This window comes from Nycticebus coucang, chromosome 1 (genome assembly GCF_027406575.1).
Source record: "Nycticebus coucang isolate mNycCou1 chromosome 1, mNycCou1.pri, whole genome shotgun sequence".
Taxonomy (NCBI): domain Eukaryota; kingdom Metazoa; phylum Chordata; class Mammalia; order Primates; family Lorisidae; genus Nycticebus; species Nycticebus coucang.
In genome coordinates this window covers 167,558,092-167,571,987 of record NC_069780.1, presented here as the reverse complement: position 1 = coordinate 167,571,987, position 13,896 = coordinate 167,558,092, and the positions used below count along the sequence as shown (strand labels likewise).

The window sequence follows — 13,896 nt, the reverse complement described above, 5'->3', positions numbered from 1 at the left end:
CAAAAAGGAATCTAAATAGGCAGGCCGTGCTGGGTTTCTCCACTCAGACTATTAGCATTAATTCATACCCTTTTTAGTCAATCATATTTCTACATGGCTGTCCATACTTTGTTGAACCTGAGCGTAAAAATGAACAATTTCCCGGGCGGCGCCTGTGGCTCAGCGGGTAGGGCGCCGGTCCCATATGCCGGAGGTGGCGGGTTCAAACCCAGCCCCGGCCAAATTAAAAAAAAAAAAAAAAAAAAAAATGAACAATTTCCCTTGTATCTTTGGCTTCCATGTCATGTAAAACTATGATCAACCATGTGCATATATGTCCCTTCTCCTATTAATTTAGCTCTCATCAGTGATTGTCAGTGAGACTTCAGAGGGTGAATGGGAAGATGTCCCTTGGCCCCTGCAACTCTTACATGATGCATTATATGTAATGGTGAACTTTTAGTAGCATTCTCTTTGAAGTCAAGAAGAGGAAAGAATACCCATTACCCTGTTTCTATTTAACTCTGTACTGGAAGCCCTATCCCAGGAATTGGATGAGGAAAAAGATAAAAGTATGAGGATTGGAAAAGAAGAAAAAAAATCTATACTTTCTGATGATACACTTGTAAAAATAAAAAATCCAAGGAAACCTACACATTATAAGAACTAACAATTATAAGAAAGATAATCGTAAGAACTAATAATATGAGAACTGTAAGAACTATAATCATAAAAACTAATAACAAGATGCAAGATAAATATTTAAAAAATAGGTGGATGTTTCTAAACACCAGCAGTGATCACTTAGAATAAGACAATTAAAAAAATCTGGTTTTTCACTTAGAATAAGACAATTAAAAAAATCTGGTTTTAGTAATTTTTAATTAAAAAAATTATTTCGTTTCTCTTGTTGTATTTACAATAGCAACAGAAATTATATGGTGCCTAGAAATAAATCTAATAAAACACATGCAAACAATTATGAAGAACAGTGTAAAGTAAAAAAGTGCTCTGTCATGTTCATGATTAGAAAGACACGAAATTATAAAGATATAACTTCTAAAATTAATACATAAATTCAATGGATCACAATCTAGTTTTCAATATAATTTTTTTGGAAACTTGATAGGCTCATTTCAAAATCCAGATAATGAACAAATGGCCAAGAATAGCCAGAATAATTTTGAAGAAAAGTAGGGTGGTATGGGAATTAATTTACCAGGTAATAAGACTTTGTATAAAGTATGGTAAGAAAATGGTGGAGCACTGGGGCAGGGACAAAGAAACAGAAACATGGACCAGAAAGAAGCCCTAAGATTTGGGCACAGAAACTTGGAAGATGACGAACAGCATAAAGATGAGCAGATACAAGATGCATTAATCAGAGAAATGGAAATTAAAACAGTAGCAATGTATCATTTTCTGCTCATCAAATTGTCAAAGACTAAAACATCTGACCATACCAGGTAATGATAAAGATGAAGAGAAAGGGGAACACCTACCGAGGGAGGGGGAACAACTACCTTATAAAGAGCAGTGTGTGTCAGTGTCTAGGATCGGTTAAGCTCTGCGTTGTACATGGCCTAATGATTCCACCTTGACGGGTATGTCCTGGCGAGGGTTGTACATATTAAAGATGACATTGGCATAGGAATCGTCATGGCAGTCATTTATAAAAATGGAAATAAAAAGATGATCAGACTTGGTACCTGTAGCACAGTGGTTATGGTGCCGGCCGCATACACCCAGGTGAGTTTGAACCCAGCCTGGGCCAGGTAAACAGCAATGACAAGTGCAACAAAAAAATATCTGGGCATTGTGGCGGGCACCTGTAGTCCCAGCTACTTGGAAGGCTGAGGCAAGAGAATCTCTGAAGCCCAAGAGTTTGAGGTTGCTGTGAGCCATGATGCCACAGCACTCTACCAAGGGTCTCAAAAATAAATAAATAAATAAATAAATAAATAAATAAATAAATAAATAAAAGTTGATCAATGGGGGATTAATAAATTATACTACTATAGCAGATAAACTGGAACTATTTGTATCTCAAAAATCCAATGATGAAGAAAAAAAGGATCAAAGTGCATAATAATATAGGCTATTATTTACGTAAAATTCACAAACATCCCAAATAATGGCATTTGTTATTTATGGAAAGATAGATATAAGGTAAATGCATATTAAAAATAGCCAAGAAAGATATAAAATAATGGCAGGGTTGTGGCTACCACTAAAGAGGGTTGTGAGAAATACAAATTGCCATATCTCCCTGTCTGTGATATTAAACAAATCTGTGATTTGTTAAAAAAAAAAAAAAATGGGGAGAGGGAATGAAACAGATAAGGTAACAGACGTGTGAGATTAGGATGTTGGTAATGGGTCTTTGTTATGTTCATGTAATTTTCAAGAGTTTATGAAATACTTTATGCAACAAATAAAAGATCATTAATCAACCTAATCATGGTTGGTTATAAGTGAAGATAGGATAATTCTAGGCAGGAAGAAACAAACAAACAAAAAAATATAAATCTTTGGCACTGAGTTTGTGGCTTCAGCTTTATTTGAAAAAGTTGACTGTATCTCAGATTTGGAAACTCCTTTGGATTGTTTTTTGTTGTTCCCAGGAGAAAGTCCAAGGACGTCTGGGTGCTTCTAAGCGTGTTTGTATTTTCAAGGCTCAGGTCTGGCAAATGAAAAAAGGGGAATGTGAGGACAGTGGAGAGACAGGCAGGAGTTGGCTGAGTTGGAGGCAAGATTCCAACTCAGTTTTGATTTACATCGAGTGGGAAAATAAAAATCAGAGAAGCTGTTGAAAGATGACTACCATGAACAAAAAGCTACGGACAAAGTGTCCTAGGATAAATGCACATTTTTATTTTCAGAAGAGTCTCGAAGTGCTGTTTTTTGTCTCTTCTCTTTAAAAACTTGTTCTAATAAGGTTCATTGGAGCAAAGAAAGGAATTTGCCTCAAGTTGTATTTTTCATATAATACATGTTTCGTGTACATATAAAGACCCTCCAAAAATCATTGCTCAGGAAATAATTTATTAAATCAATTTAAAGTAAACATTGCTACCATTGCAAAAGCATTTGCTCTGAAAAAGGATTGAAAAATGCATAATAAAGTTACATAGTTCAGCAACAATATCAATATTGATCATGTAAAGTAAAATTGGCAAATCTCATTTAAGCACACTTGGTAATTTTTGATAATTTTGTAATGACCAAACGTGTCACCTTAAAAATGTACCTGTGACATTTACAAATTCTTTCAAACACATTTATAAATACAGTAATAAAAATTCCTGAGCTCCTTTTTCTCATACAAGTGTTCAGCAACCAACAACCATGAGGTGCTTCATTTCAATAATATCCTCTTGCATTTCCTTACAAAAACATTTTATTGCATTCATAAAAATATCTGTGTTTCAAGTCAGTTTGTAAGCATACATTTTAACATGAGCCTGATGACAACAAGAAAAAAGTGCTTACTAGCATGAGCAGCTGAGTTAAAGGGTGTCATGGGGAGGGTGGAAGATGTTGTAAATAAAAGAATTCCAGTTTAGACACTGCGACTCCAAATTAGAATACATTTGACAATATCAAAAACAGGTGCAGTTTCATCTGCAGGGGCTGGAGGGACTCTCAAAGGTATAGCCAGCAGAAATCGGTCTTTCTTGTTCTGGCCAGGAGATTCCCTGCTGGGGGCTCCTTAATAAACCCTGTGTCGTCATTTCCTTCCCTGTCCCATTTTGCTCCCTCACCTCAAGATTTCAAGATTTCTCTTAAATGGAAGTGTTATCTCCCAGTCCCTAAAAACTTGGTGAGATTTAAAATGTATAAGACTTGATTGATGAGTAAGTTGTAGGAAGTCTGACAGGGTTAAGGTTTCAGATGGGATTCTGGCAAGTTGTGGCAATATATAATTTCTGCTTTCTTTCAGGAAAACACATGCAATACTTTTGGAAAATTAGCTCCGTATTACTTGTTCAGGTCATCGTTCATTGTGTGAATCCTGTGTCTGGTGACAGATACTTCCAATTTTGCAACTTAAAAACACAAGTGGATGGGAGAATTAAAGGCAGATGGCTCTAGTATAGGCAGGGGAAAAGCCAGTTTGTTTTGTTTGTTTGTTTGCTTTTGACTGAAGCCAAGTTTTAGGGCATGATACTCACATAAGAAAGAAATTTCTCATTCTTCTGTAAGACATGGCATTAAGGAATTAAGAGGAGCCAGAGGAGAATTTGTAAAACAGGCCCACACACAAACCATTTCACAATTCTGTAATGCAAGCATGAACAGGTAAAGATTTCTAGGTCTACATCTGTTAAAAGTATAAGATCATCATTTACACTTCATCTGATGAATTTTGTCAGAAAAGACCTTGTTAATAATGTGGATGAATAATACCATTCAAAGGTATTCCACTTTTTTTTTTTGCAGTTTTTGGCCAGGGTCAGGTTTGAACCCACCACCTCTGGCATATGGGCCAGCGCCCTACTCCTTTGAGCCACAGGCGCCCTCACTTTTTTTTTTTTTTTTATAGTTTGGCTCTTCCTTTATAAGCTTCTCAGTAACCTCTATGCACCTGGTTCCATCTCATCTTATTTTTCTTGCAGCCTCTCCTGTGAAAGGGCTGAGTTAAGAGAGGGAATATTTGTTTTATGATCATATGGAAGGGTGAGGATAAAGGGGAAAAATTGTTTCGGTTCAACTCGTACAAATTATATCCTGGATTATAGATATTTCAGCAGCCAAAAAAAAAAAAAAATCCTCAAAAAAATTTCTTTAGCCACGCACGTGTTATTCTGTTCATCTCCATTTTAAATGAAAGAAAAACAAAAAAGAGGATGAATAAGTAAGGGAAATCTTTATTGTGCCAGGCACTGAGCTGGGTATTTTTAATAATGATGTGATAGAAAAATAATGACCATATTATTTTGGGATTTTTGTTTGGCAAGCATTGTTTTTGGCATGCAGTAAAAATGGAGATGTTATGATAATAGCATAATAGCCCATGCTATTGACAAAGATTAAACTATCTGTGTTGTCTCCACAAAATTCAAGGAGACAAATGAATAAATCCACGGAAAACAGAAAGCCCAAAGTATAATAAACAAAGATTTACAGAATGAAAAAGTGCAGGATAACAAATCAGATGACTATGGTAGTCTATAATTCTATGTCTTTAAGGCTCAAAAGAGAAAAAATAAACATCAGAAAAACTACATATAGAAATGAATTTTTAAAATAAAAACAAGATTTGATAAATGGCTGAGTTTTCCCATACCAGATTACGTTTGTTGGTTAAAATCAAATGTGGAAAAGATTTATTTCTAGGGAGGTTGGAGAAATCAATTTGCGGGAGATAATCATTATTGTGGCTTGTAACAACTACCTTGATGTGACTTATAATTAGGAAAAATACACACTCCATGGTTTTATTAGTTTTTCATCTGATGGCTTACTTATATTCTTTCTAAACTTTGTCAGCTGGTTTTTACAAAATGTAACGATGTAAGAATGGTTATTCAGAAACCGTAGCACAAACCTGCAAAGTGGTAAATTAGAAAGTATATTCTCATGTAAAAAACAAAAACAAAAACAAAACAATCCCAGCAATTTATCAATCCTAACAATCACTTCTAATTTCCCATTTAATGTTGAAGAATTTGGCTTGGCATTTGCTAGAGAAAGAACAACGGCCGAGGTAGTGATAGCTTTGAAAATATGGAACCTTATGCTATTATATAGCTATACTTCATATGGCTTTACAGAAGACACGATTGCCCAACAGCTGGTTCTAGATTGCTTTGGTTTCCACACGAGACACTTCCACTGTTGAAAACAAAAAGCACAAAGGCAAGCCTCATGATGCAAGTGACACTCGAGAAGCCATCATCAGTGACAAGAAGCAAAGCCAAGGAGTTGACTTTTAAAAAATTGTTCGACTGTACATTAAATACATAACACTCCAGAGCAGTTGTACAATGAATGGTGCATGATCCTACTTCTAGACTAAGAATAAGAAAAAAATCAGCATTTTCAAAATTTCAACAGAAATAGATGATTACATGTTTTTTTTTTCAGTTTTGTTTTACAGATGCAGACACAATCATATTGAAGCTACATATGGATAGACTGTAAGTCCTAAATATCGATTTTCATTTGTATTACATGATGAGTTTTACAATGTAAGGATTATATATTTCAACGTGGCATATACTATTTTAAACCACATAAAACAATATAATACAAAATAATACAACAGTTACAGTTACTTGAAAGTCAGGAATGTTACATGACAAATACATCAACTATGCCACTGAAAAACCGAGTATGAGATGTGACTTTTGTTTCTAAACTACAAGCAGCTTTGAAGGATGGATGTGAGGACATGAAGGGGAGGTAGTTACTTTTAAAAATTCAAAATCTGTTTATTCTAGAATTTTATAAAACAAATTATTTTTCTGAGGTATCTTTGCCATATTGTGTTCCAATTTTAGATAACACGGTAAAAATCATTTTCTCATGGGATTTGCAAAATGCACGGAAAAAAAATCAGACTGTATTTTGACATTTATTTAGGTGAAGCATAATTTCACATAACTGTTAAAGGTTATTTTGAATGTTAGTACTTCAGTTGCTAATGTTTTTGAGTTAATTTTTTCTTTTGATCAGTAGCAGGTAATATGTTAATTAATAGAGTAAGATTATCCAGGAGTCCTTCTGTTCATTGACACAACCTTATAAAACAGGATAGGTTTTTCTATTTTATTGTGGCTTAGTCCTTTCTAAATAGAAATGAGAGCAAAAAGTCAAGGAACTCATGTAGACAAAACAGATGCTGGTCTATGAGGATGTGAATTATGTACATTCCTTAGCCAGAAACTCAGAACACTGAATAGATTATAGATTTATCAGGTTCAATAACATTTCTGTGTAGTAGGTCACTCTAGGTATTTTATGAAATCCTGAGTTGCCTAAACCTCTGGAAACATTTGATTTTCAATTTTTCTATCTTACTCCTTTCATTGAAATCGATACGATGAGTGTCCCAGACCAAAACTCATCTTTCTGAAAAACAGAGGTCTGGGGAGTGAGAACTCCTGTTTGATTTTCAAATGATAATTTGCTAATCACTGATTAAGTCCAGGTCATAATTATAAATATACTTTCTGATTAGATCTGAAGCAGTAATTCTGTATTTTAAAATTTCTCCTCAAGACCTCTAGTACTTAGACATCAACATAGTTTGGATTTATTAATGGCCTCTGAATTAATGAAATAATTCCTGGACATGGGCTCAGATTTCCATGCATGTAAATCTCTAAACGGGGTGTAGCTGTGACCTTCTACTTGTTCTTGGATATCTGTGTGGCTGATTTAACCATTTACATAGTCCTTTGCAGGCCCAAATTCTTTATGAGTAATTTCATTTTTTTGCAGATCCAATGGTTGCTACTAACCCTTAGAAAAAATAACAGACCCTGAAGCGAGGGAGTAAAAAGCCTACAAGTATGTAAAGCTAGGAAAGGAAGAGAGGAAACAAGGATGTTAAATCAATCTGACTTGGAGGCCTGGATCTCTGTTTTTCTCTTGTACATTGTTAAAGAACATAGTCTCATGTTTGCTGCCGCAGGTCAAGGGCATGCCGGCCATTCTCACACTATACCTGCCTTTGATCTGAGACCTTGGATTTTACTTAGATGGTGAGAATTGCAAACAGAGCTGGAAGAGGTCTAAGAAACATTTTAGGCCAACTCACTTATTTAACAAGTGAGAAAACTGGTGACCAGATTTTATAGGACTTACCTAAGGTCTTAGAGCCTATTGAGTGGCAGTGATGTGATTTGGTCCTGGACATTGAGTGCTCTGTCACTAGCTAGCAACGACACTGTTGTGCTTGAGCCAAAAGGTAGCAAAGGAAATTTGTCCACTTCAGTACACTTGAGGCTTTTATCAGGAGCAAATCTATGTTAGTCACACTAGGGATGGTAATTCAAAATCATTAATATTTTCTATCCATGTGCAAAGTTCCAATGTACATGTAGTTTCCTTTCTGGCCTAGGCATGCAATTTAGTGACATTCAAAAGTGCATCAATATGTTAAAATCAAGGGTTTCATGTTTATTTATTTTTTTTTTTTGTAGAGACAGAGTCTCACCTTATCGCCCTCGGTAGAGTGCCGTGGCGTCACACAGCTCACAGCAACCTCCAAATCACAAGGTGAAAAGCTTATCCCCAAATCATAGCCAGATTCATTTTTTTTTGTTTTTTTGGTCAGGCAAAGTAAATTACACTACTCACATCAGCTCTATAGTACTTCAATTAAACAATGCACAAAAATTCACTGAATGCTTGCGGGTTGGTTTTAGCCATTTTGTTGTTCCCCTTCTGGTTTTTCCTCTTTTTATTCCTCCATTCATTTACATTAAAGAATCCCTATAAAGCTTACTTTCCAATCAATACACTTTTCCTACAAAATGAAAAATTAAAACAAAACAAAACTAAAGGAAGGCACTTTGTAAAATATGTACCAATCTGTTTCTTTCTTGTGTACTCTAAGGAGATAAGGCAAAGCCAAGTCTTCAAGTGATGGGCAGCAGTGAGCAGCCTGAGGGAGAGCCAGATTTCTTCCAAAGCCAAACTGATCCCTGGAACTCAGGAGCCCCTGGTTGCTCATTAGCTCAAAAGATTCTCAACTCAGTTGGGTCACCCAGGCCAAAGAGTCACACTGCTTGGATCTTGTGCCAAACCAGTTAAGGGCAGACTTCAGTATAGGACTGATTATTAGGATTGGTCATAGGCACTTAAGAAAACTTAGATTCTTAAGATAGAATCTAGATAGATCATTTACTAGATTTATCTAGTAAATGCAGAATCTTAAATATCTCACACAGTTGTGTTAACTTGTGCTCATATTAGGGGGTCATATGTACATTTGTTGAAACTGATCAGAGAACATTTTGCTACTTGGGTCATAAGTTTCCATAAATCAGCCATTGACTAGATCCAGTTTCCATGTGCTTTGAATATTCAGGTATTTGTTTATAAAAATACAACTTTTTATAACTCAGAGCATAAGCCTTATTAAGCCACTGTGCAATGATTGTTCATAATTTAAGATGACAGGAAAAGAAATTACTAGCCAGACACAAGAGAGTTGAGGCTATTGGACTTGGCAAGAAATGAGTATGGCTTGATTCAGCACAAAATCATATTTCTAAAGTTTTAGTGCTTTATCCATTATGTCTCTTTTCTATCTCATGCCTCTTCTTTCTACACATATATTTCTACACATAATCTTAGAATATGATTTCATATTTACATGACTTATAAAATGCACGTGTAATACATGTGTAATACAAGATCAATCGGAACAGATGATTTAAAAAGTGAAGTGTAATGAAGATTACTGAGATCACTGAAGATTACTTCATATTTCCACGAAGAAGAGCAATTATTTGTCAGCTTCGTTAAGGTACAAGGCATTGGGACAAATTATCTTTGCAGAAAAATATTTAGTAAGTAATGAAGTCAAGGACTTAGAGTTTACAAAGACCTTAGCAATGATTTGGTCCAACATCTTCTTCAGGGGAAACTAAAGCTCAGAGAAGGAAATTGGTCTAAGGCAAAATAGGACTCAAACTCAGTCTTTATGTTTTCATTTGAACAGTTGACTCCTTGATAGAAAACATGTTAGACCATTAAAAAACTTAATTCAAATAATGCCAATTGACCACAGAATTAAAGTCTTGATCAGAGTGGCTAATTGACATTTTTTAGAGATTAGGCCATGAACCAGATTATTTTTATTAAGTTTTCAAGCTATAGAAATGATTGGTATATATCTTAGAGAAGGATGAACTATGTTTGGCAAGGTTTAGTCTGTATTGGCTTTGAAGGTCTTTGCCTCTGGTTAATGCCTCCCAAGGTAGACTATCCTGCCTGCCTCTTGGAAGTTTGATGTATTTTTGCAAGTCATTCTCTTATGTGCAGTCATATAAGATTGAGCAATTTGCAAATCTTAGACCATGATTTTTTTTTTTTTTTTGCCTTCTGCTTACATACAGTGTTGTTCATTAAAAGCCAAACAGATTTGATGTGTACTTTCCAAGAGAGGATTATTTCTGCTCACTAAAACAGCCCGTAGTGGAAATGGTCATTGAAGGCAGTGCTTCTCAAACTTCACTGTGCATGTGAATCACCTAGAAATCTTAGGGAAATGCAGATTATGGTTCTGTAGATGTGAGGTGGGGCCTGAGATTCTGCAAACAGAATTCCCCAGCAGCACTCAGGTGATGCGGCTGCAGGGGTCCTCAGACGCTCCGAGGACTCAATTTGCGTGGACACCTTTCCCACATGCTTCCCTCACTCACAGATGTTGCATATATATTGGGAAATAGAGCTTTGTGTCAATTGCTTTTGCAAAGAAAGCACGGGCACTGTCTTTACCTTCAAACAGACCAGTCCCTATCAACATAGGCTTATTGGAGTGGAAGATTTAACTCACAGAAGCGTGCTCAAGTTCTCGGTGTCCAGCTAGTGAATGGGTGATGGAGAATAGATTTACCAGCAGTAAAAATGAAAAAGAGAGGGAGACAGTTTGCTCACATAGATGAATGATCCCTTTAAAATGGAGATCCAAGATTGGACCCCTCTCAGGGAGTCTGGCTTTTGAACTGACTTGGAAATTCTTACCTTCTTACCCTGACCTTTGGAGTGGTTCCCATCACTCTACAAAGAACTGCTTTCCTAGAACTTTTATTTGGACACTTCTGAGTGCTCTCACTGCCAAGATTTGCCAAGATTTTGCAAATGGATCTACTTCAGAGAGATACTAACTCCTGGTTTTGCTTAATTTGTTTTTGCCCGCCCAAGATTGCTCAGAAAAATAAAACCAAACCTCTCTCTAAAACAGCGTGTCAGAAGATACTGCTTTCCTCCTTCACGGTAGCTTTAGGAAGATTTACCCAGAGATGGGAAGAAACCCCAGAGTAGCCTGAAGCTCACAGGAGAAATAATTTCTGTTCTATTAAGAGTCCTAAAACTCTAGGTTATAGGTGGTGGTAGGTATTGTTGAGATAAAAAGAATCAGATAAACTATATGGAGCTGGAAATTGAATTTTGCCATCTACTTAATATTCCTCAGTGGGCGTTGGGTTGGTATGGCATTTTCCTCCATAAACAGAGACTGCATATACTACTGTGTAAATACTCACTAAACCTTGTAGCAGAAAATAGTGTACCCACTGAATACGTAAACAGCTGTACTGGGAATATAGAAAATATTATTTTATTTTACCAAATGATAGAAAAATAGTCTTCAAAAATACAGGTTAAACTAGTGGGTTTATAGTAAAGAAGAATTTGTATGTACAGTAAGGCAGTATTTCCATTAGCATCCTGCTGTGATTAGCCTTTAAAGTTAGTCTTTTGGGATTTGTTTTTTTTACTGTTTTGCTGAAATAAAGCAGGAAAACATCCTAAAAGGATTCACCACATGGTATTCATTTGCCTCTTGTGTGAGAAAATGTTAATTTCCAAAACTTGATTCTCTGGAGGTTTTAGAATAAAATAAAATTGGGAGAAAGAAAATCATGTTTACCATATCTTAACAATTTTAAGGAAAAAATTGGAGCACGATTTTACTTGCATATGGGCAACATGTCAGTGAAACATAGGAAGGGGTGTGAACGATTTATCAGGTGTTCTAGAATGCATTCTGTTTTTAGAATGTGTTATGTTTGGATAATCCTAATCTCATCAAAGGGAAGAGGAGTGTGAAGTTTCAGCATTTGGCTTTCAAAAGCAGTTTTCACGGCATTTCCCACAGACCTCTCACCTCCCTGTGGTAAAAACAATTTTAACCATTTCATTTCCAACCATCACATACCAACCTTGAAAGCCTTTTCCAGAAGTTGTACCTACCGGCACCATCTCTCAAGAACACTAAGCAGTGTGCTTTTTTTTTTCACTGAACACATAATTTTATAACTAACTGCAAAAAATAAATTTACATATCACACTTAGGAAGCAGAATGATCAGCTGTGGAGAAAGAGGCAAATGGTTGAAAATGGAGCGTGAAAGTAGCCGTGAAATTTAGTAGCGTCCATCTGACTACACCTGGCCCAGTCTCTAGCTAACTGTGTTTTTGTGTACTCTGTAGTGTTACCTGAAGAAAAATCACATTTTCACCAATCCTTCCATCAGTGAAGCTGTCAGTGAAAGGAGTGCATACAACATGCGGGGTCCAGATAATCCAAGCCGCCCAGCTGGAGCCTGCAGTTGCTTGGTGTCCCCGTGAAGAAGACCATGTCTTTCTCGGCTTGATTCTGTTCAAGCGAAGGCAGAGCCTTCTTGGCTGATTCTTCCAACAAAGCCTCGTTTTCAGCTCCTGGGTCTTGCACCAACAGCAAGATGCTGTTATCCATGACTTTGGACACCTTCGCGTACTCCTTGCTGGTTTCAGGAGCCCTGGGCTTCTCTGCACGCTGGCGGCTCTCTTTCTGTTTTGGTAGCAAGGACAGGGCTCCATCTTTGTTGATCTTGTGAATCTCCACATAATCCACGGGTTTTGTGGAGATGAAGGGCGTTTTTTCCTGCGGCAGCAGCCAGGCTGCGTCTGGGTCTGTCTTGGAACGGAAGCTTTTCCCCTCCCTCTGCGTGGCTGCCTCCTCTTCCTGTCTGGTCTTCATGGTTTTAGAGGGTTTTAAAACATCCTCTCCTGTTTTGTCCAGCAAAGTGGCTGGTGCCCCTGCAGGGCACACGGCCAGTTTACACACGTCCGCAATGCTGTGGTAGGAGGATCTGGCGCCGTGCTGGCTGGGGTGCGGTAAAGGCCACGTTGAAGATTTGGATCCGCCAGCAGGAAAGCAGGGCGTTCTGCTTTGTGCGCTGATGCTCTGGGGGTCCCAGGTGGGAGTAATATTTGTTTCAGGATTCTCTGGCTTCTTGAGGACCTCAGGAGCTTGGAATGTGGAGGGGTTGGCCCGGGGTTCTTCACACTTTTCAGACAAAAGGGAAGGGCTGTCGCAGCTTCCCCGGCCAGAGTCATTGTCAGGATCCAGGTGTGGGGGTTTCACACCTTTCCCTGGGTGTTCCTTTGAATGGGGTGGCATTAACTGCTGGTCCTCACTGTCATTTACTTCTAAAAACTCTACCAGCAAGTCTTCACAGTCAGAAGTCGGGGGGAAGTCTTGGCATCCCAAGGTGCTCAGTAGTTCTTCAGACTTCCCCGTCTATTAAAACAGACACCAGGAGAGACAGCTGTTAGCTTCCCAGCAGGGCAAGTTGGCATCCCAGCTGAGGGGGGCTGGTTCATTACCATCAGAAGTGCTAACGGCCTCCCAGAATTTCCCAAACCTCAGACATTATTGTGCCAGGCCACAGATGAATTGTAGAATCACCTTCTGAATACTGTACATCAAACATCTTTCTTTAAGTCAATCCATGGTTTTTGCTGAATCTCTCTCTAAGCCATAATGACTGTGAGCTTCATGGGCAATAGTCTACACACATATGATAAACATCAAACTATTAAGTTAAGAAGGTGTGAATCATTTGAACGTGCTGCGCTCATGCGTGGATTTCACAAGTTGGGGCTCCTTGCCTGAGTGGTTCTGAGTGGTTGGGAGCTGAGGCTGTCGGCCTCCTGACCTCCTCCACCACTTTCTCAAGTCTATCAACAGTGAGCGGCTCCTATTTCACTCCTTTTTCTACTTCTTTCACCTTCCCTCCCCTCCCACTTCCAGCCTACTTTTTTCTTTCCTTCTGCTCCATTTCCCCCTTCCCCTCCCCTCTCTCTTCCTTTCCCCTCATTCTAATCTTCTTCCTACCCCCTCCTCTTTCCTCCTGCTCTGCTCCTCTTCTGATCTTCCCCTCTTTTCCCTGACCCTCTGACTTAGCTCAGC

General features: G+C 37.8%; 1 protein-coding gene across 5 annotated transcripts in view; it reads right to left on the bottom strand.

The window, feature by feature from the left end:
• Positions 1-3,007: 3,007 nt before the first annotated feature.
• PRLR (prolactin receptor) overlaps positions 3,008-13,896 on the bottom strand; it is a 166,101-nt gene continuing 155,212 nt past the window's right edge. For all 5 annotated transcript variants that reach the window (XM_053592276.1, XM_053592249.1, XM_053592257.1 and 2 more), the window contains one exon: positions 3,008-13,224. In XM_053592276.1, coding sequence (XP_053448251.1) covers positions 12,205-13,224 — 1,020 coding nt within the window. In that variant the 3' untranslated portion in view covers positions 3,008-12,204. The remainder of the gene's footprint in view (positions 13,225-13,896) is intronic.